At 42.5% G+C, this 23,824-nt stretch overlaps 1 protein-coding gene across 5 annotated transcripts in view; it reads right to left on the bottom strand.

The window, feature by feature from the left end:
• The window catches only part of NUGGC (nuclear GTPase, germinal center associated), a 54,897-nt gene that overhangs the window by 24,804 nt on the left and 6,269 nt on the right, over window positions 1–23,824 (bottom strand). For all 5 annotated transcript variants that reach the window (XM_014789916.2, XM_087437370.1, XM_087437373.1 and 2 more), the window contains 9 exons: window positions 19,046–19,133; window positions 16,113–16,217; window positions 15,394–15,502; window positions 14,378–14,600; window positions 13,634–13,864; window positions 10,585–10,794; window positions 4,228–4,403; window positions 2,771–2,789; window positions 2,393–2,482 (listed from right to left, as the gene is read on the bottom strand). In XM_014789916.2, coding sequence (XP_014645402.2) covers window positions 2,393–2,482; window positions 2,771–2,789; window positions 4,228–4,403; window positions 10,585–10,794; window positions 13,634–13,864; window positions 14,378–14,600; window positions 15,394–15,502; window positions 16,113–16,217; window positions 19,046–19,088 — 1,206 coding nt within the window. In that variant the 5' untranslated portion in view covers window positions 19,089–19,133. The remainder of the gene's footprint in view (window positions 1–2,392; window positions 2,483–2,770; window positions 2,790–4,227; window positions 4,404–10,584; window positions 10,795–13,633; window positions 13,865–14,377; window positions 14,601–15,393; window positions 15,503–16,112; window positions 16,218–19,045; window positions 19,134–23,824) is intronic.

Genomic DNA, 23,824 nt, shown 5'->3' on the forward strand with positions numbered 1-23,824 from the left:
AGGGACAGAAGCTCGTGCACTCAGGACCCTCCCAGATTTCACCCTATGTATCTCTTCATCTGGCTGTTCATCTGCATCCTCTATCATATCCTTTATTATATAATAAACTGCTAAACATAAGTAATTGTTTTGCTGAGTTCTGTGAGCAGTTCTAGCAAATAACAGAACCCAAGTGGAAGGAGGTCATGGGGACCTCCGATTTGTAGCCAAGTCAGACAGAAGTTGTAGGTAACCTGGGGACCTACTACTTGCAATTGGGATCTTAAGTAGGGGGCAGTCTCATGGGACTGAGTCCTTAACCTGTGGGATCTGATGCTATCTCCAGGTAGACAGTGCCACATTGAGTTACACTGTAGGACACGCAGCTGGTGTCACAGAGAATTGCTTGGTGTGAGAAAACCCCCACACATCTGGTATCAGAAGTGTTGTGAGTGTGGTAGTAGTGCGAGAGTAAAGGAGGGACACACAGGAGGAGGAGTGTAGGTTCTCTTACAGGTGTGCTAAAGCACAGGTAAGAGGCTGTATAATAACCAGCTCAAACAACATGCCAGAGAGCATCAGAACCCAGCTCTCTTTCACCTCCCACACACAATCAATCATCCAGACCTGTGGATCTGAACTCCCTAATATCTCCTGAATGCACGTCCTCTACTCTATTCCTATAGTGACTGCATAATTCAGGCTCTTATCACTTCCACCTAGATTACAGAAAAAGCCTCTCAACATCTAATCTTCACTTGCCCCTCCCCCCACCATCCATTCTCCACACAGCTGAGAAAATAATCTTTCTAAAATGCATAGTATTTCCAAACTGAGACCTATAAATGTGGTCTCAGGGTCTGTAAATTTTATTACAATATTTTTTCTTAATTTTCATTTTTATAATTAAAAAATATATAGACATCTATATGAATGGTTACCTTATAATCAACTTCTGCCTCATATTTTCTATTACTAACATTCAATTTGCTCCAATGAAGGCATGCAGTACAAGTAAAAGTTTCACAATAATTTAAGCTGAAATAAAGTGGTTGGAGAATTAAGGTATCACCTAGCCATCAGAGATGTAGGTACGCAGACTTCAAAAGAACTTGTACCACAACAGTCAGAACCACAGGCACCCTGCAAGCTGACATATCCTGCCCCGACCCTATCTCGTACACGCCAATTTACCACATTTATTAGCAGTAAATATAGTTGTGAATTGTGTTTTGAAGTATTTTATGTTTCTACTTCCAGAAACAACACAATTAGGTACTCATAGAGCATATTTCTTTAACGCCAACAAGAACAATTAAAGAGAATAAGACCAGCTTAACTGAGTTATCGCCTCATTAAAACCAGCATTCAAGAAGGGCTTGGTAAAAGACTTTGGCTTAAGTATGAGATCTGATTATTCTGAATTAGAAACAAAAGCTTTGAAATTTTCAATTCCACATTGTACATCAGACATTTTCTGCATCAATATAACTGAAGTCAAAATACAGGAAGCAATTAAATATAGAACTGGACATAAGGCCACATGTTTTTACTATTAAATCCAGCACTGAAGATTTGGTTTCAGCAAAACCATATCACCTATTGCATTATACTAACTATGATATAACACTTATGTTTTTTTTAATATTTCATCTTAAAATTGGTTTCAGTTTTACAGCTGTATAAGACTACTGTAGCAAGGAATTTTATGTTGCACACATTTTAGTGGCAGAATAATAAAAATAATTTAAGAAAACACCAAGATTCCCACAGAACAATTACTCAAGCTTGAAAAATAAAGCTTAGGCCTTATCTCCCAACACCCCTGCATATACCCTTTGCTGGGCCATTCAAAACTACTGGCATGTAGTTTACCAAAGATAGCAGGCTTTTGCAATCATGTTCTTTCCTCCGTCTCAAATGCCCTTCCTCCTACTTCTTCATCTTATTCAAGACTACTGGTTCTTCACAATTCTACTCAAGGTGAGGAGTCTTCCCTGAACCTCTCCCCAACACCGCCTCCCCGACTGCCAGTGTGATTTGGGCATCCTTCTTCGGTGTTCCCCCAGCACCCTATGCATTCCTCTAGTGAAGCACACCTTAAACTGTATGTGGATCCCTGATTTTAACTGTACATATGTCTCAGCAGACCATATGCCCATTCAATCCTTCTAACAATCACAGGAGATAGATGCTATTACTTCCCCATTTTACAGGTGAGAAAATGGAGGCTCAGAGAGGTACAGTAATTTGCCTAAGGTCACAAAGTTATTAATCAATAGGACTAAGTTAAGTAAAAACTGTCTACTCCAAATCTTTTGCCCTTGCTACTATGCAAGACCAAATAAACCTTTTTTTCTCAATATCTTTTGCTGAAAAGCAAAAGAATACATAGAGAAATCTGTTAACTCACCTTTAGTTTTTCCTTGAGAATTGTATTCCTCTGTAGTTTTATCATTTCATTTCTTTCTAAAACAGCCTCTCGCTGACTTTGAATAGCTTGCTAGATTGTGAAAAGAAATAAAAGCACAGCAAAGAGTCCAGGGTTACCAAGAGTGATGATGAAGTGATAAGACACACATTTTTTCGGTCTTCATTTGGCCCAGACAAATGTGAATGTATTTGAATTATATAATATTAATTATAAAAAGTATTATTCAAAAATAACTAGTCCATGCATATGTCCAAACTCAAGATGTTTACATTAAATGTGTACAATTTTTTTGTATATCAATTATATCTCAATAGAGCTTAAAAAATAAAAAAATGAAAATAACTAGTCCATACTTACAGTTCTCACTTTTCTTTCCCTGAAATGAAAAATGTACAATGTTAAGTAAAATGTTACTTAACTCATTATGTGTGACGGTAGTCTTGCAACTTTCCCTGAAAGCAGCGTATACTGTACTGTCATGCCTTTATGCCTTTGCATAAGCTCTTTCTTTGGTCCAAATGCTCTCTCTTCTGATCCACCTCCAGTGTCCATTTGAACAAAGTGTCTTTATTTCTCAATATTTTGTCGTCAGTGGAATTTTCTGTGACCTCACCCCCTGGCCCAGTCAAAATGCAACCCCCCTCTCTGGGTCCTATAGCACTTTGCTTGTCTCTCTCATATAACTTTTAACCCTCTTTTAAAACAGTGACCTCAGCCACTAGGCAGTATGCCCCTCTGAATCTACAGCCCCCACCACCGTGTTCAATAAACTTTTAATAAGTTCGATTGCATTATGTTTAGTTTCAGAGTTGGCACTGGAAAGGGGGAGCTTGAGATACTAGTCTGTGGTAGGGGTTGGAGTGAAGGGAATCTGTAGGAAAAAAAAAAATATATGAAGCTGAAATTCCAACCTAGACTAGGGAAGCAAGAAGTTAGGGGGAAAAGCCTTAGCCTATTTCTTCACCCCAGAAGTTTTCTCTGCTTAGTGAATTCCTGGAGACAGCAGACTCAAGTTTCAGTGGGAGTGGGGGAAATGGCAGAAGTGACAGGTGAAGAAGCTCTGGTCAGAGCAGCAACAGTGTTACATCCCATGACCATACACCCTGTGTACCCAGGACAGACCAGTTTATACCTGCTGCTCCTCTGTAAGGGTTAATAACACCCCATTTCACTTTCAAAGTCCCAATATGGAAGATATGCTATAGTCCTCCCAGTTACGGGGGTATTGGAGGTCTACAGGGAAATCAACATCTATTAACATCTATTAAGCTCTAAATGCTTACCTTTCATTATTTTTTGTTAGAATCTGACTCCGTAAGAATGCTTTTACTTTTAGCCAAAGCTCTAAAACTTTGAGAACCTTGCTCCAAATGGGTTTAAAAGCTTAGGAGTAGACAAACCTGAAACAGAATCTGACACTTCAAAGCTATATGGTGCCCGACAGGATCACAGCCAGTGCCTGCCAGCTGTGGGGCATCTAGGCTTTCCACATCTGTGGGGGTGGGTGGGCCCACCACACCGCACAACTCCAGGAGGTGCTCCTTGCCTTTCACACACGTGAGTGGCACCCCTGGAGCTGTGCAGAGGGCAGCCTGTAGGGTGTGAAGCAGCTACTCTGGAAGAGAGGCCACACGGTTCAGATTCCCAAGACAATCTACCCAAGCGTCCTGATGTCCCAGGAAGTCACCCAGACTCCTCTTTCATCCCCAACAGTTACTTTCCTAAGTTCACAATGCCCATGAGTCACAGCTCTGTCTTTAAGGTAGTGGGACCCATGGAGGAAAGCCCACATCCCGGCAAGCCCAGCACGGTACCTTAGATATTCCGGCAAGTGGAGTTTGTCGGTCTTGGTGACCACCAGGGCAACGTCCCTGCAGAAACCCCTCTGGCAGGCTTTGATGCTCTCATTCAGAAGGTTTTCATGGACTCTCCCTCCAGAAACTCTTTCAATGTCACTAATCACCCAGATCACTGAGCATTTATCAATGGTCTGTGAAACATGACCACAATGTTTCAGAACATAAATGGTGTCTCAATTGTAGAGGACATGATTCCTTAATGTATCACTTATGTCCTCCATGCTCTGCCCTCCAGCACTCCAGTCCCACCTCTCACCACTCCCCACCACACTCTCTATGCACCAGCCCTACTCAGCTGCTTGCAGTTTCTCAGACGTAAGTTTCTCTTGCTCTTTTATCTCTCAGGGTCTTTGCACTTGCTGCAACCTCTGCTTGACCTCCATTTGCCTTTTGAGATGCTGCTAAGGGCCACCTGAGGACAGGTGGGCCGCCTCTCCTCCACATCCTACAGCACCTAGATTTATCTGCCATAGTACCAGTCAGACAGAGTTATTGTGCAGGGTAGGCACTCTGCATCCCCCTCCCTCCCACATTGTGAGGTACCAGATGGGAAGGGGCTGCACCTTTCAGCTTGGAATCCTTATCACCTCAAGCACAGTGCTTGGCCCATACTAGAGGCTTCATAGATGTTCGTGGCATAGTGATTGAAAGAATTCAAGAAATCAGACCTCTAGTCCCAGATCCATCAGCGGCTTGCTTTACCTCAGTTGTCTTCTGGGGAAAATTATTGTTTCTCCAGAAAGAGTTCTGGTCATGCACCTACCCCAAAGCTATCACCACAAGGCATCATTTTCATGTTTGCCTGCCCCTGCATATTCAGCACACTGCCACATGTGGCAGCAGGGAGCCAGAAACCATATGATTCAAGTTGCAAAGTTCAGTGAAAATGAAATTACAATTTATGATTAATATCATAAGTATTGCTTTAATATGTAACTTTAGTAACTTTAATGTGACAAGTAATCATATGTTGCCTTGTGACATTTCTCTTACTGTATTGTTTCACTTGTCTTATGTCTCCATATAAATGAAAAGCTGGTCCAACTCAGGGATTGAGTTTATTTGTGGTTCCTCAGAAAAGCACTTTGCACATAAAAGTGTGACAGTTTGTGACTTAATAATTAAATCATTACTTTACTTTATACCAATGGATCTTAACTAGTGGCGATTTTGTACCAGAGGACATTTGGCAATGTCTGGAGACATTTTTAATTGTTATGAGTCGGGGGGGCACATTAGTGGGTAGAGGCGAAGGATGCTGCTAAACGTCCTATAATGCCCAGGTCAGCACCCCACCCCAACAAAGAATTATCTGGCCCAAAATGTCAACAGTGCTGAGGCTGAGAAACCTTGTCCTAGAGCAGTGGGTTTCAAACTTGTTTTTAGCAGTGGAGCCTTTTTCAAATGAAATCTTGGAAAGAATTCCAATTGTCAACCTTGATTTTTAAACACAGAACTGTTTTAATTGAATTGGGGGTGGAGGGTTTGGAGCCCCCACCTGCTCAGTGGCCCCCACCCTCTGTCCATGAATCTCCTGGCTTCAAGGATCATTGTTTTAAAAGCACCAATCTCTACCATAGACAAACTTCGTTATTTTATAGAGAAGGTAATAGGCCCTGAGAGGCAAAGGACCAGTTTAAGACCACACAACTATGGGTCCTGAACCTCCTCCCTATGCAGATAGACTCACATTTAGGTAGAAAAATAAAAACAATCGCTCCATTCCACCTCCCCAATTATAAACAGTTTAGGGCAGCTTTAAGCTATTCTGTCAGGTTGTGGGAGATGGTAAGATACCAGGCTGTGAGCTCCTCAAGGGCAGGGCCTCTTTCACCTGTGTATTCCCCATGGTCCTGGTAAACTACAGGTGCTTAATGAATGTTTCTTAACATGAGAAGAGGACTGGTTACAGTGATTAAATTTCAGGCCCTACATAAAGCTCCTGACTGCCAGGATTTGGTAAAGTTAGAGTCGTGGAAGACAGGAAAAAGCCTATCTATAAGACGAGAGTGACTGGACTTAGGAGGGGGTGGGATGACACCTCCGCCACCCCACCACCTTCCCTCTCCGTGATAAGAATGGGCCTCAGAGAGGTCAGGTGACAAGCCCAAAGTCTCACAACTTCTCGGTGGCAGAACAGAGACGTCTGAATTCCTGGCAGTTTTAGCCGAGGGAAGACAGAGCTGGCAGCTGGAGGGACAGGGGAGGGGGCGTACAGAGGGGAGTCTTGAGTAACTTCTTGTGAGAGGCTATCACAAAACCACAAGAATGCAGGGGAGCCGAGGCCAAGCAGAGCAGGCTTGGAACCATCCCTCTGCTTCAGCCCGACCTCCTCAGAGCGGGTGCTCGGAGCCAGATCTGCTGGCTCCTCTGTTCTGAGCAGCTTTTGATAAGCTGCCCAGCATATCTGAACTGGCAGCAACCAAGGCTCCATCCAGCGAGAGGTTGGCTGCCTCCCTAGGCTGTCGCTCCCTGGGCCCAGCGTGGGACTGGCCAAGACGGACGATTTCACTCCAAGAGCTGAGACCCTGCAGAAACAAAGGCTCTCTTGGCCAGGCCTGAGCAGACTGACCAAGGGCACAGACACTGGGACTGCCTTCATCTTAAAGGAACTATTAGGGACTTCCTGGGGGTAAGACAGAGCCTCAGCTGGGAAGGTAGGAACATGACCTCTGGTTCAAATTCTGCCACTCAGTAGCTGTGTGGTGTTGGGCAAATTACCTCCCCTTTCTGAGCCTTCATTTCCTCATCTGTAAAGTCAAGGTGATACCGGCTCAAGACAAGGTTGACATGAGGGAAGCCATGTTGTAGAAAAGAACCCCTACTGTAACTTTGAATGACCTCTGACTAACTAGCCCAGCTGGATATGCACCCTCCAGGAGATCTAACTGCTCTGTAGATTTTATGACCCCTGCTTGTGCATGTACCTCCCAGCTGTGATAAGATGATAACTTTGTTCTTTTGAGTTCCTTAGGAATGTGATGACCCCCGAACAGAGAATCTATGCTAATAGCCATCATCAATGAAAACTGAAAGATCTGGTGTGGCACTCCCAGTCTGTAAAACCAGAGGGTCAACACTCCTAACCCTCTCCCCTATAACCCACTGGCCAATATATCTGCTATAAGACTTTGTGCCCATTAAGATGTTTTTTTTTAGACATTAGTCACCCATTTTCCCTCTTGCTAGCAAGCCGTAATAAAAAAGTCCTTTTTCTCCTACCACCTTGCCTCTTGACTATTGGCATGTCTTGCGGTGAGCAGAAGGCCCCACATTTGGGACGTAACAAGGGCATAGGCTAGATTATCTGCAAACCGTCACCCTGCACTAGATCTTGATTAGAAACCATAATCACAAAGCTCCCCCAGCCCACAGTCATTCATTCAGCACAAATCTGTGGAATTTGACATTGACATATAGCAGAAAATCAGTGGTTCTGAAGTGAATCCTGCAGCAGCTGTTGTACTGATAGTGACTGGCCCTCCCTCCCAGTTCCCCCAGCTCCAGTCCTGTGTCCCCATGTGTCCCCCCTGTGCTCCTAAGCTCCTTCCGCCTAAAGATGCGCTTTCTTTCTCTATCATGTGCCCCAGTCCCTCTTGCCCTTCAAGCTTCCCCAGGAAGTGTAGTATTAAAGCCCACCCCCAACTTTTCCAAGCTTGTCTTCTGCACCTCCTTCCTCTACATCCCCCACACCCTCTTCCCCCCAGCCTCCCAGGAAGACTCATCTTTCTCAAGCACGCAGCTCCCTCAGCCCTCTGGGTCTTTGTTAATGCTGTTCTCCGGCCCGGAATGGTGCTCACTGTCCCACTTCAGAAGGCGGTTGCCTTCTCTGCCTGGTGGAGGCTGACCTTAAGTGTCCTCTCTGAAGCCTCACCTGCCTCCAAAAGGAATTCACCTCTTAGTGCTCTCATTTGTAAGTAATACGGATCATTAATTAGTGTGACCAACTGACTCCCTTCTGGATTATGAGACTCCCAAGGGCAAGGACTATGTCTCTGTCCATCCAGGACCTACTACAAAATTGAGTAGATGCTCAGTGGGTGTTTGTTGAGGGTGTGGGTGACCAAAATTGGCCACCCTGAAATATATCTCTTTACCTTGATTATTTTCTCTGACGGACATGTGACCTCCCCCAAACTGCCTAAAGAATTTAACATAGAAGACCTGTTTCAGGAAGGAGCCTCTACCATATGATGGCTGTAATATAATGTAAAATAGATGTTACAATAGAAAAGGCACCAAGTCCATCTTATCAAAAATTCTCTTTCCCCAGCCACATTCTCTAGGCGGCCCTGAAAAGACCTGCCAGACAAACATTTACATTTATAAGGGAAATCTCTATTTGTAAAGGTCTCCTCCTCTCTGTATTGGGAAGAGGGGGGAATGACCTCATCTCTAGAAACATATCAATGTGGAAGGTGAGGACTTAAATCTGCATACTCTTGATTACTGTGATTTCTGTCTCCCTCCTGTCTCCCTCCCCACCCCCAACATCCTCCTTTGTCTTTCGCTGAAGATAGTATTTAAGATGAGAACCTCCGCCATTTTGCTGAGAAACTCAGTTTCCCAGGTTTCTCCCATGTATACATGTTATTAAACTTTGTTTTTCTCCTGATAACCTGTCTTTTAATTATTTGGCCAGCCACAAGAACCTTAAGGGAAAGGGCGGAGGGGGATTCTCTCTCTTCCCCAACAAGGGAATGAGATCTCTTGTTGGAGGTAATTTCTATGTTTGAGTGTTCATAGCAATTTGTCCATCTCTTTCATCACTACCTGCCATGTATTTAGTCATTTGTATGTTTCATCTCTCCTATTAGACTCTAGGCCCCTTGTGGGAAGGTTCTGCTTCTCACTCAATATTGCTTTATTTTGCTCTCGGCTTTTCAGCTGTAAAGATAATACATGTTCATGCAAAATACACAAACAATGCAGAGGTGTATGAGTAAAGAGTGGTAGTAAACACAGAAACTGCTGTTAACAGTGGGGTGTATATCCTTCCAGAAGGCAGGATCTTTTTGCTGTGCATTTACAAACATTACACACACACACACAAGCTTCCTAACATTAGAGGTTATGTTCTGCATCTTTTCATTTAGTTCTGTTGGATCATGTAGGATATAGTAGGGGTTAAGAGCAGAGAGGCTCTCAAGCCATCTTGCCTGAGTTAAAATCCTCACTGTTATAATGGGCAACTTACTTTACTGAGAATAGTATCTAGCACAAAGAAAATGCTCAGTAAATGTCTGCTATTATTATTAGCTATAATCTTTTCATCCTCAGGGCTTAATACATTGTCTTACATATTATATGTGTTTGATGAATGAAAAGCAAATGAAGAGAGAGAAACTCTTAAAAATACTTCAACCTCTAATCATTAGGTGCAGATCAGACTACCCTAATGCTTAACTCTCTGGCTGTAGACACATCCGGGGGTGCCTAGTCAGCTCATACCTCATTTACTGGGACTTGAACCCCTACCCAAGATTTTGGCTGGAGGGCTGGACTTTCACGTCAACCATCACCTTCAGACACAGCTGACTGCACTAGGGACGGATACTTGATCCAGTAAAAGTTAATCCATTAGCTGGGCAGTAATTGATCACATTTTCCTTCTTAGGAATTTGAACTAAAACATACAGAGACTATTGTCAGACAGCTGTAGGCAGATGAACTACAATGCCATTTAGAGACAGGCTAGGGTGATCATTTTCCACAACATGGACCTTAATGGCTAAGTAGAGAAAGCTAGGAGAGAAGCAGGACTCTGCAGAGAAACAGTTACAAGAGACCATGCAGAAGATGAGAGAGATAAGAGCTGCTTCCACCCTGATAGGTGGCCCTGAGGCCTGACTGTGTCCCACAAGATCCTTTGATATTCTTTTCATTGACCCCTCTTAATTTGGGATTGCTTTAGTGGGTTTCTGTTCCTTATAACCAAACATGGTAGCAGCCTCTTGGTTCCTTGGTGCTTGGCTGTTGGCTTCTCTGCTTTGTACCCAAATCTTGGCCTCCCTTTCCCACTCGGTGTTTATTTCCTCTGCTTTGTCTTAGGCCACTCTATTGCTGACCCTTCTCATATATCACATACTCTTATTCCAGCTACCAGGCCTACCTCATGATTCCTCCCTCCCCAATTTCTCTGGCCACTCATATCCTGCCATTACCTTGAGGCTTAGAACATAAGTAGTAGAAGAATTTAACTCCCAAGAGCTCATAAAGTCCCTTAAGCTGAAAGTGGAGCATTCTTTCTTGGTTTAGAAAGGGTGGAGGAGTTGAGGGGAGAGGGAACGAAGCCATAAGAAAGAGAATCACCTTTTTCCACATCTCATCTCTCTTGCTGTTGAAGTCCCCTGTGCCTGGAATATCCACCAGCACAACCCCTTCTGGAATCAGCTCTGATTTGGGAAGAGTCACTTCCACATGTTTGATCAAGGGCCAGATCTGTGTCTCAGCTGATTCTCCATCCCAGTCTCTCCTCTGAGTCCGGATGTAGGGGTCCAGCTTGACAGACAGCTCTCCTGCCTGAGGAAGGACAAAGTCACAAACCCCAGATTCTCCCTGCTCTTCTATCCTGGATTGGCTGTAATTCAGGTTCATTGAAGGTACACTGAGTAACGGTAAGAAGCAGCACTGGGCAATGGCCCCAGGAGGCCTGTAATACAGTCTGCAAGGGTCTAGACTCTGAGAGCCAGAAAGGATCCTGGAGATCAGGAAGTTTAAGCTCCTTAACTTACAGATGAAGAAACCAGAGCCAGTTAGAATGGGACTTCAGGAAAGTTACAGCTTTGCTGGAGAATAATCTTATCTTCTAAGTTCCATTTCAATTCTAAAATTAATGTAAGTAATATGCAATTCGCTAAATTTTGCAGAGAGAGGATTTTTCTCACATGGCTACAGGGAACATTTTAATTACCAAAAAGTCCTGATTATAGGAAATTGATATGATATGGTGATCATATTTTCCAAATTTAAAATTGGTCTGAAATTGATCTTTAAAAGGGTTTTTAAAATTTATTTTCCAAGTACAAAACATATCTTGAACAGTAGGCACTTCCAGGATGTTTTAATGATGGTGGGTAAGATGGGGAATGGTTCTCAGCATATTGCTCCAACCTAAACATATCTTGGAGCAATGACACATTCATGCCAGCAACTATGTATGGCAGTGAATCTCTATGGGGAAACTTCAGGGGACAGAAGATTTGGGATGTATGGTGGTCATTGTTAATAAATATCTATAAAACGGTCCTGAAAGAAAGATAAGAAAGTAAATTCTTGAGAGAGTTGAGACTAAATCAGAGGATTTGTTGCAATCTGGGTAGGGAACGACAGATTTCATCAGTTATAATCAAATAACAAGAAACTGTGAAAGAGGAGATGATAAAAGTTTTAAAAGACATTTTAATTAAAAAATAAAGCAGATATAATAAGGGGAACATAATAGAAAAAGCATGGGCTTGAAAAGTCCCTTTCTATAAAAAGAGGGCTCAAGTCAATAAACTGGCTCAAGGCAAACCATTCTGGGAGGCAAACTCCAATTCCCTCATCCCAGTCTGGAATCCCTGACCTAAACTCGGAATCTGTGCCTTCACTCACTGAGATGGTAATTCTGTGCCCGTTTCAATGGGTAACTTTGTAACACTGGGAAGGAATATTTCTAAATACAGAGTAATGAAGAAATATAATATTAATACCTTCATGTAAGTTGTGTGTATTCAGATAAAGCACATAACCAGTTTTGGAATCATTGTGTTTCTTTGAACATGTTCAGTCTAAGTTCTAGATATTAGAAATGTAATTATTTTTAATAGTACTATCCATTTAAATATACGAAATGGCTACTCCATGTGTTTGATTTCTTAGATATACAAGAGCTAAGTGCCTTGAAAGTTTTCATTCATTTGACTTCTAAGTGTGCCCGGTCAAGTATTTAAAATTTTTTGAGAGAATCCAACATATTAAATTTGAACTACAATATCAAAACTCTAAGGAGGGCTGCCCCCGTGGCTCAGCGGTTAAGTGCACGCGCTCCGCTACTGGTGGCCCGGGTTCGGACCCTGGGCGCGCACCAACGCACCACTTCTCCGGCCATGCTGAGGCCGCGTCCCATATACAGCAACTAGAAGGATGTGCAACTATGACGTACAACTATCTACTGGGGCTTTGGGGAAAAAAAAAAAGGAGGAGGATTGGCAATAGATGTTAGCTCGGAGCCGGTCTTCCTCAGCAAAAAGAGGAGGATTAGCACGGATGTTAGCTCAGGGCTGATCATCCTCACACACACACAAAAAAACAAAAAACTCTGAGGAAATTTGATTAACTATATAAGGAGGATTTGTTATGTTAAATATAGGAGAAAATTCAACATTAAATTTTAGAACAAGTGTAAGTAATTGTTCTTATTTTACACAAAAAATGCCAGATTTATAAATAGAATAATATTTTAAAGATCAATTTTAAGATACAAGAAAAACTAGGTTTTTAAATGTACAATTTTAATAAATTAGAAATTAGTTCCATAAGTATTTTGCTTTAATTTAAAATTTAAATTTCATTTAATAAGATGAATACTGATTATAAAGTGAGGAGAACATTGTCCTACAAGTTGAATATCCAATATCCATCATGTCCTTCATCCATGCCAGCAGAATCCTGATTGTTTGTTTGTTTAGGGGTGGGTGGAGATTGGTCTCAGTCAATCATGACACGTCTGCTTCTCGCTTTCTCTAGACTCCTGTCAGCTAGGAAAGGCTACGTGACTCAGTTCTGAACAAGAAAATCTACACAGAAATTTGTTGGGGGTGTTTCTGGGAAAGCTTTTACTTCCCATGAAAGGGGAGATGTGTTTGGTGCCACCTCTTGATCCATTTCTTCCTTCCATGAAGCTAGCTGTGAAGTCTAGCAATTCAATAGCAATCTATGACTATGAGGCAACAAATATGATGGAGGGCCAAGGGAACCAGAGAGATATTGATCTTGACATTGTTGACCCACTGAACCAACCCACAAACCCAACTGCCTCCAGACTTCTTATATGAGAAAATGAATAAATCCCTATTGGTTTAAGCCATTATAAGTTGGGTTTTTTTAAAAAAGTCATTTGCAGCCAAAAGCATTCTTAATTAATCCTCAAGTAACCATAAATAGTCTTTCCTGTGCACAAAAGCTCTCCTATTTGGACACTAAAAATTCCCATTTGACAGCCATAAATAATGAAAAATAACTTGGTCATGGATACTTCTAATTTCGGTATCATCTTATTTCCAATAAAAACACTGCACTTTGAGCAAACCCCCCAAATGGATTCAATTATTATACTTGAGACTCATGATAAAATAAAGAAAAAAAATTTTGAATCTACCTCTTCTGCCTTGAGGGTGATGATTCTGGAGGTGGGAATCTTTCCTTTGGGCTTTGCCCTTAGTAACTCCTCATAGTTCTTCTTTTCCGCCCCATTTCCATAAAGCATTTGTAGCTTCCAGATGGCTTCCTCCACTGCATCATCCCTATCCCACTCATCCGCCTCTTCTCTACCCAGCTCCTCTGTCCTGTGCAGGAGTTTAGTCAAGTTCTTCAGCTCCTCCTTCCACTCCTGCCAAGGCAGAACAGGGCCAAGCCCCTCATGACACAGATACAGAAAACAATGACAAAGGGAGGAAGCCACTGTCCCTGTGGTGGGCAAGAGGGCTGCATATTCAGGAAATCTAAAATCATCTAATCCAGTGAGGGATCATCTAATCCAATCCCCTTGTTTTGTTGATGAGGAAACAGGGACTCAAAGAGGGAAATGGCTTGCCCAAAATCCCATAACAAACTGTGACAGGACCCAGGCTAGAACCCCCATCTCACTCTATTGAAGTTTCTCATTCTGTACTGTATTCTTTTCATTCAACAAAGGCATGAGCTATACTTACAAGGAATATAATCTCTAAGATTATATTAATCTCTAAGAGAGAGGGAAAAGGAAAGAAAGAAAAGGGAGGAAGGAAGGAAGAGAGGGAAAGAGGAAGGAAAGGAGGGAGAGAGGGAGGAAAAGAAGGAGGGAAGGAGGAAGGAAGGAAAGAAGGAAGGGAGGGAGGCAGGCAGGCAGGCAGGCGCCACTTACCTGGTCAGAGAGAAGGTGGATTTTGGCCTCATACTGCTCACAGCAGCCCGAGCTCACTTGTACAATACATGACGAACATATACTTTCTCCAGACACTGGTAGAAACATTTCTTGCTGGATGATGGCGTTTATCAGGGAGCTCTTCCCAGCCCCAGTGCTTCCAAATAATCCAATGTAGATTGGGTCCAATGATGGTTTTTCAATCAAGGCAAGAAGCCTGTTTCTAGATCAGTTTTTAAATGCACATTGTCTTGGTCATCAAAGCATAGTGGGAAGAACACTAAGTTCTAATCCTAGGCAAGTCACTACATCTTTCTGAGTCTTGCTCTCTCCTTGGTCAAAGGGGAATATTAACCCCCATTTACTATACTGAATTGTCATGGGGATCAAATGAGATTATGCAAAAATACTTGGTAATGATAATTCTACACAAACTCTATAATGTCTATATAGATGTGAGGCATCTTTGCTTGTGTTCTATGAAAATTACATAGTCTTGACCCTAGAAATAAGACTTATGCAAAGGTAAAGTAATATTAGGAGGAACACAAAGTCTTATTGAGCAGAAGAAATTGCAGCCTCAGCATTACCCAAGTCCTTCAAGTTAGCTCAGCACAAGCAGTTGAGGGCACAGCTTAGAGTCACATAGTCTGGGTTGGATTCTGTGCCCTTTCACTTACCAACAGTGTGACTTTGGTCAATGCCTTGGCTTCTCTAAGCCTCAGTGTCTGTAAAATGGGGATGATTGACAAAAACAGCTCCTACTTTACGGGGATATTAGAACAATTAAATAAATTTCATATATGTAAAGTATTTAGCAGACTACCTGGCAACAGTGACAGTTAATGAATGGCAACTATCAGTAACAGTAATAATGGTCCAGAGCTACAGAAATATTCAGTCTTCTTTGCTTAGTTTCTAATTGGAAATTCCCTTTTGTTGTCAGAGAAAAGCACTACAATCACCCAAAGAAAGACATCGCCGTAAAATTTGAAGGTAGCTGTTATCAGACTCACATGAGATACTTGACTCCATTAGGAATGCTGTCATCCAGGAAGACAGACTGAATAAGTTTCTGATAAGTGTTGCTCAAAACCCTTCTGGTCCGTGACTCCAATTTTTCATCTGGAATCAATAGAGATGTATTACTTGGGATATACCTTGCAGGGATCAAGTACAAGTTCTCCACAGGAGGAATCTGCTCAATATTGCAGAGCAAGAAAAAAAGAAATGAAATGAAAAGCCAATTAAACAAGATAGCAAATTATCTGACACTAGAGATAATAGCTCATGGGAGATAGCAATCGCTAATTCTGAGAGCCTCCAAGGAGCCACACTGCTCTGAAACTCTGTGTAACAGAAGTCAGCATATGCTTTACCATGGGCTTTAGCCTTTCTAGATTCTTCTCTCTTGTGGTCATAAAGAGAAAAAAATGCAAGGACATCATATAAATACCCACTAAAGTACCAAACCAACCATTTTCACAGTCTTTTTTCTAATCAGGAAGAGGCTATTTTTGATAACAACCCTCCTATCCAGAGACTCCTAGAGATAAATTGTCAAATTGCGTATCTCTGCAGAGACTATGAGGCCTCCCTTTCTGGATCAGGTTCATTTGAAGATGTTTCATCTTGCTTTAGACTTTAACCTTCTCTCCCTTTGAGCATTTTAACACATTTGGAAAAGAACAGAGCCATGTTAGAACAAGCTAGATAGCAATTTCATGACACTCACACTCCTTAAGAGCACTTTGTTCCACAGAGGGAAATGCTCGGAACCGCTGGTCTCGATCTGAACGTCTTCTTTTTTTCATTGGTTCTTTAAATAAATCATCGTCAACTAGAGATAAATGAGAGGTTATTTATTAAAGGTCTTGGGGCACAGTATATTTCCCTGCCCTCTATCAATACACAAACCTGAAGAGTCTAAGAGGAGCCCCGCCAGCTCTGTATGCCTGTAAGCTCATTTCAGAAGCAGGCACTGTTGGGCCATTCCAGTCTGGTTTCTTCCCAGAGTCAGAGGACTTTTTGCATCTAGTTCCAAAATGCAGAGTCCAACATATCTCCCCAAATGAAAAGTTCCTGTTTGGAAATTCTTAGAAGCCAAAGTGGCTGGGTATTTTTCACCAAATGCCAAGTTTTAGGAAATCAACCAACTGTGTAGAGAGAAACCCAAGATAAGGCTAAGTGTGGGGTGAAGAAAGGCCTCTGGGAGGTCTTTCCAAAGTGGGAAAGAAATTGATCAAGAGCAGAATGCAGAAGAAAGAATGGCCCACATGACCAGGGAAAATCTCTTCTTATCCTTGAGCCTCAGTTTATTCATCTGTAAAATAAGAAAGCTGGCAAAAATATAAGTAACACAAGAGTTTTGAAGGGTACCCTACCAGATGGATGCCCTTCAGAGATTAAATTTGGGGAAATTTTTCCCCCTTCTTCACTGAGAGACATTATCAGCCGCTTCCTTACATAGGCAAGAATACAAATCTCTGAGAAGCAGATCTTTGTAGCTCTGCGAAGATTCATTCACTTTACTGGTTTCCCTTGGTTATGAAGTGAAGCGCTGGTAGGGTCCATAATCCTCAGGAAAGGGTATAACCAAAACATTGTGTTTTGGATGGATTTTAGAAAACAACCCCCAGTGGTATTCACCTGGTTAGAAAGGAGCAATAAGTGAGTCTTCAGGGTCAAGGTTATTGGAAATGGTCCTAACCCAGTGCTCCTAGGCTGGCTTGTGCCTTAAGAAATGGCTGTGAGGTGAACTGGAAGAAAAGTTGATCCCCAAGAGTCATAACACTCTAAGTTCATATAAGGGCATGAAGCCCCCAAACTGAGCATGACAGTAGGAAGTGATCTTCCCTGAAGAACCACAGAGAAGGAGCTTCACTTGGGGACCCAAAATGACAGACCAAGCAGAAGGCCCAGCCTCCACACTGGGCTCCAGATATGGGTCTCCCAGACAATCCAGGTGGCCTTCCCTCTCTGTTCAGCCTTGGTCTTCCCCCACAAATTCTGCCGTGTTCTGGAGCCAGCTCACACCCCACAGAGTATTGCAGGGCAGAGGTATGCTGTTTGCCAAAGCTTGAATCTGTGCCATCTCATGCTCAGCAGTGACAGGGAGTTGAAAGAGCTTGTACTTCAGCCCCTTCTATCTCAGACCTTCTAACTTTACGATTGAGCTCAACTCAAAAAATTCATCCTGGCTAAGTTTCAGGACTGCATTAGAACTAAATAGCAAGTGGTTGCTGGCTCAGTGGCTGGAGAGGGAGAGGAAGACACAGAAAAGAAAAGAATATGTCACTCGGGCCCCTAGGCCAGCTACCCGCTGAAGAACACTTTAGTCTGTGTTACAAAAGGTGTCTCAGAATTCCAGGATGTTTCCACAACCTGTCTGTGGAAAGAAAGTAAACGGACATCAGGCCTTGACCTCATCTTTGTAACTCGGGAACTCTTTTGTGTAAACAATGTTTGCACAGCATCTTAGCCACATGTATAAAACAAGGGACAGGTCCACATATCCATGGCCTTTATTTCAACTTTATAAAGACTGGCAATTAATCTGATAAAAGACTGGAATCTTATTTCTCAACTAAAGCAAAGGCTAAGAAGTTAGATAAAACAGCAGGGTTTTAAACTTCTTCTTCAATTTCTAAAATGAAAAATCACCAGAAAGAAGAAAGTACTCCATCTTGGATTTATACCATTTAAGGGTAGTAGTTTCATACTAAATTGTAACTGGAATGAACTGGCCTGAACCTGGACTATATCTCTTATTATTCCCTGTAATTGTTCAAGCACTTCCTCACCTTTTCCAGCATTTTATACCGAATTACCTGAGGAGATAGCAGTAGGGATGGGTGGGGGCAATCCAAAGAAGTAAACCTTAGTCTACTGCTGCTGTTGCTTCTTGCTGCCACAAGGTGTCACTTTCGAAAACTGACCCCAAACAGCCTGACCCATGCAGGTTCATTGCTGATCCAGACCTGTGCCAGAGACTGCCAGGATCTTCCAAGCAAAACAACTTCACCCTTTCAGAGCTAAGCCCAACCAAGGGTGCCCCAAAGTTGCATTTCTTTCAGTTTGTGTGCCCAGCCATGCCTCAGATGGTAGCCACTACCCCACTGACCCAGAAACACTGCTTCCCTGGCCTCTATGGGGATTCATTCTCTGCGAGTGAGGACATTCTTCCTCTTCAGTTCTAAAAACACAAAGGATGCGATACACCCCGTTTTCTGCACGTAGGGGTTACTTCCCTGCATCTTCCTAAGGAGAGTTCCCTACTTGGCTCCAGGGGTCCCCCATCCAGCCTTCTAGGGAGAAGGCCACCCTCGATGTCTCCAGTGTGATTCACCCTGCATTTCTCCTTCTAAGGAAAGCACCTGACATGATTCCAGGGGCCTGACCTTGTCCATTCAAGACAGGCTACCCGCAGAAAATCTAAGCCAGTTTTCTGGAAACTCCTTTTAAAGGGGAGGGGGCACAAATTTAATTGCTGGTCAGACAGTCGACTACATTATGAATAAGCTATTTTAGTTGTTGTTGAAATAATTTATTCACTATTAAAAAGTGTCATGAGAAAGTAGCTTCTGAATTCTTAACCCACTTGCCCTTGATTATATACTGGTAACTAGCTCCTATTTGCTTCATCAGAGGATCTTGTAGGGACATTACCTGGATGTGGCTCCTGACCCACAAAATCCTCAGTTTCTGCCATTTCCTGTTATGTAAACGCCTGCTTTTATCCACTTAGAGAATCAGCCTGAAAATACATACAAAGTACAAGGGTAGGGGGGGCACAAACACAGGACACAGACACAGCAGAAATTGTAAATACAAAAAGCAAAAAACAAAAATAACATGTAAATTTGCTATGCTTTGTTTCCCCAAGTAGATTCCAAGCTCCTAAAGGTCAACGATCATTCTAACTTATCTTTGAATCCCTCACAACACCTAGTACACTACGTGGTGATTTAAATATGACACAAATCAATGTTTGACCATTGCTTTTCAACTACAGTTATATCTATAGAACTTTAAACTGATATGACCTGAGACTTTTAAGGCAAGTCACTCTGAAATGAGAATAAACCTCTAGTGACAAGAGCCATGAAGGTGAAGGCAGATGGCTTTGCTGCTTTGGGTGACATCAGTGCCCTACTCAGGTAAGCCTCGAACCCTTGTGCCAGTAATGTTTAGTGCCAGCAGGTCTCAGCAAGAATCTGAGAGACGGATGGAACCTTTGATATTCCTAGGGTTTCCTGGAGTTGCTTTGGGGGTTACTGAGTGGGGAAAGAGACATGCAATAACTAGGTTCTCCGGATCTTCCTCATCACCCCACCCCCACTTCCACCAGGAAGACACCCCTACTGGGGCTATAGGCAGCAGCACAGCATGGGAATCTGCAGGGGAGGGAGAAGGAGAGGCACATCCAAAAGGAGAAGTGTCAGATCCAACCTGTCTTCAGTTCACCGGCAGACAGGGCTTAGGTACAGAGGGAGAACTGGACCCATAGAGGCTCAGAACAGAGGGCACTGCACAGATGGGACGGGGATATGCTATCCTGGAGCTTCTTTCTCCACATATCGAGGAGAATTTGAGGAACACAAGTGGGGAGCACCCGAAGTGCTTACTCTCCATGTCTAATGTTGCTATTTGGATTCTCAGCTGTGTAATTCAAAAGCAGACAGTCACCAGCCCTTCTGAAATATGCAAAATTCCACCTGATCTGTCAAGCCCCACCAGACCCATAGGCCGTTAGTTAGGGAGACTATGCCTCATTTACATATTAACCCCAAATGAAAATCACAACTCATCAGTTGAAACAGCCTCGTACTCGAGTATAGTTTGGCTGGTGGATATTAACTGACGAAATGGTTTCTGTACTTGGTAGGTGTTGACTGAATGTGGTGTGAACCTCCACTATGTGCAAGGTCCTGAGCCTTAAGTAGAGTTCCTATATTTCCATTCCTTATCTTGTGGCCCCCTCTCAGACCACCTCAGACTCCTTACAGATCTCCAAAGCAGGGTATCCTATTGAACTGCCATGCATTTTAGCACATGCTGTTCCTTCTGTGTGGAGTAACCTTCCCCTCTTCTTCCTGGTGAATTCCTACTCTTTCCTCAAGATCCTGTTTTAGCATTTCCTCTGTGAAACTGTGTCTTGATTCCCAATCATTTCCCCCTTGTGTCACTACTGCACCAAGCACACCTTTGTTACAACGCTTTCCACGCTTTGTTTATGTCTCTTCCTCCTTACTGAACCATGAGCTATTCAAGGTCGCAGCTGCATTTGTTTCAATGTCGTATTTCTATCATGAAGTGCGATGACTGACAATAAATGCTGAATGAATGAATGAAATAATGGATGAGAAGCTTTTGGTGAAATTCTACACCAAAGGATGGTTAAAAACAAAATTTGTTTTTGATATGATTAGAGTCCTGCCTTAAGCAAAGAGTAGGAACAAATAGACAAGTATGCAAATGGAGCAGCATTAATAGTGAGGACTGATCCACAGGAACTGGGAATGTTTAACGTGAGGAAAGGAAGACACAGCAAAGGCCAAAGATGGGGAGAGGACTGCCTAGTGGTCTTCAAAAACATGACCTTAGAGCTGCATATAAAAGAGGGACAGTGTGTGGTTTCTATGGTCCCAAGAAGGGAGAACTAGATCCACTAGGTGGAAAGTACAAGAAAGCACATTTTTGCTTAACATTCTCTAGTAGTCAGAGCTGTCCAAAAAGGAATGAGCTCTCTTGGAAAGTAATGAATTTTCCACTATGAGAGGTGTTTGAACCTATATTGGTATGACCACCCAATAATGGCACTAGACTAGACGAATTTTAAGGTTTCTTCAAATCCCAAAACTCTATGTTCTTCCTTGAAATGTTCACCAGTAAAGCTGGTAGTGGAAGTGCTCTGTGAGGTCACTAAAATTCATGAGAGACACAAGCAATTCCTGGTTTGAAATGCTGAGTTGGAAACACTAAACCACATCAAAATCTAGCTGAGTTAGGAGAAAAAAGGGTAGATGAGCTATAAGGTGCTCAAGTATATAGTAACGCCCATAAATAAGTTCAGATACAGAATTAGGAATTACCCCTAGGAAAGCCATCTGTTGTTTTCTGAAGACAGCTGCTCAATGAGCCATAGTCACACAAAATGTTAGATATCATATCACTGGAGCACTGGAAACAAAACAAAATGTATGATCCTACCAGTGGACAAATCCACTGTAGACCTCCAAGACAACTTGTATTCCGTGTCAAATTCCAGGAAGAAATAGAGAAGCCAGATGAAGTCCAAAAGCACTAAGAAACTGACAAGTGTTACCACCATTCGAATACAGATTAAGGCCCTTCACTCTGAGAGGTAAGTGGATTTAGAGCAGAAGCAGACATGTTCACCAAATTCTAGGATGTGGGCAGTGGTTTGGGCTTCCTTCAGGGTCACAGGAACTTCAGTTCGTCTGACTTCACTTATTAAATCAACAGTACACAGTGGCCAGCAATGGCTGTTAGCATGTAACTATCCAGGGTTGGATTGTCTTTAGCTGCATGCAGTGGAGACACAAAACCATGAGCCTCCCACTACAGCAGCAACTTTGGTGCCAGTACACAAGTAATTTGTGACCCCTAACTGAAATGTGGAGAAATTGGAAATTATTTGAGTTGCAGTTGTAGGGAATTGGGCTTCAAATTCCTTCTGTCAATGTTGAAAGACTGACAGGAAGGGATCATTTGACTGGCAAACTAGGACACTGGAAAATGGAAGGGGATCATTTGATTGGCAAACTAGGACACTGGAAAATGGAAGGGGATCATTTGCAAAAAGGCTGAGGAGGCAGAATGAAATAAATGCCGATCACTTAAAAAGGAAAATCTATAAAAAAAATACATCAATTAATAGGGAGAGTAGTATGGTATAGACACTCAGTATATAGTCACTGACTTGACCTGAAGGATGCAATGGGAAGGGCATTAAGCTAGAAATCAGGTATGGAAGATTCCAGTTCTGACTTTGCCACCAGTCAAAGGAGCTGTGGGACCTCAGACAAGTCATTTTATCTCTCTGGGCCTTGTTTTTCTCATCTATAAATGAAAGATTGAACTAGTCCTCAAAGTGAAAATGTTTTTAGATTTAATTGGGAGCCAAAGGATTAAAGTTCCTATTTTGAATGTTACCTGTTGTTGAAACCAAGACTGTACCAATGATTAGGGCTCCTGTGTAATCAAAAGTAGCACAATTGAGGTTACTGTAGTCTCAGGTTCATTTTGTTTTAAGGAGCAAACGACCCACAGGTGCATAGTTCTTCCTCAAATTATGTTGGGGTCCACTTTCCCCCAAAGAGAGGCAGTAATGATGGTACATTTTGTGAAAATTTGGTTTCTGGGGAGAAGCAATTGAAAACAGCCCAAATGTATTGCTCATGCAGGCAAGGTTTTCACGTGTGGTTTATCTCACTTGTATTTCAACTGTGTGGTTGGCACTTAAGTTTTGCTTTTAGTACTTATTTACATTCATGTGCATTGAGCCTAAGAATAGCATCTTTTAAATTAGACTCTCTGCATATTTAGCTAGATATGGGAAGGTTGCACAGAACCAGTTTCCTGTTAAATAATTGTGACTTTTGACAGTTATTCTTGCTTCTCTCACTCTCTCTTTCTTCTGTTTGTTTGCTTATTGCCTTTTTTCTTAAAATAACACAACAGAGGTGATTCAAATGCAATAGTCATTCCTACACTAGAACAGCTTCATAGAGTGGAAGCAAGTAAAGAATGCTGTGGAGCCCCTTCTTCTATAGACATGAACACCAAAGCCCAGGGAGGTCACACAGTGATTCCAAGTTCACACAGTGATTCCAAGCTCAGTGTTCCCTTCATTCCACCAAGCAGGCTCTAAGGGGTGCTGTCTAAACAAAGCCTCTGGAGGTTAAGAGTAGGAGAGGGGAGAGAACAGTGCCACAAACGAGGGGCTCCCTCAAATGCATGACAAAGGCATTTGGAGAATGAAGGCTGTTGAGTATGAGGGAGAATCGCAAGTTGATAAAATTACACCTAGGGACTCACATTGAAACTACTGCCTGAAAATTCTGCAACACCCTCAGAAGTAAGACAAGCCAGACAGAGTGTGTGTGTTGTGGGTGAGCGTGTGAGAGGGAGACTGAGTAGTACACTTTCACTGCATTCGTCTGTGTCTGATGCAGAACTGAATGTCTTTATTAAGAACTACAAATGTCCTCTTCTCTTCCCCTAGCTCTTCTCCTTTACCAGAATCTCATCTCACCCTACCTTGCTTCACATCATTAACCCTTCCCAACATTATTCTTGTTTTCCTTTCATTCCTGCCCTGACCCCCACCCCAAGGTAGCACTCATAGGAAAAAATCAAAATGCTTAAAGTAGCAAAGTTCCTATAAGGGGCATTTTGATCATTAACTTTGGTTTATTCTCT

The sequence above is a fragment of the Ceratotherium simum genome, chromosome 12 (genome assembly GCF_057802395.1).
Source record: "Ceratotherium simum simum isolate JZ-2026a chromosome 12, ASM5780239v1, whole genome shotgun sequence".
NCBI lineage: Eukaryota > Metazoa > Chordata > Mammalia > Perissodactyla > Rhinocerotidae > Ceratotherium > Ceratotherium simum.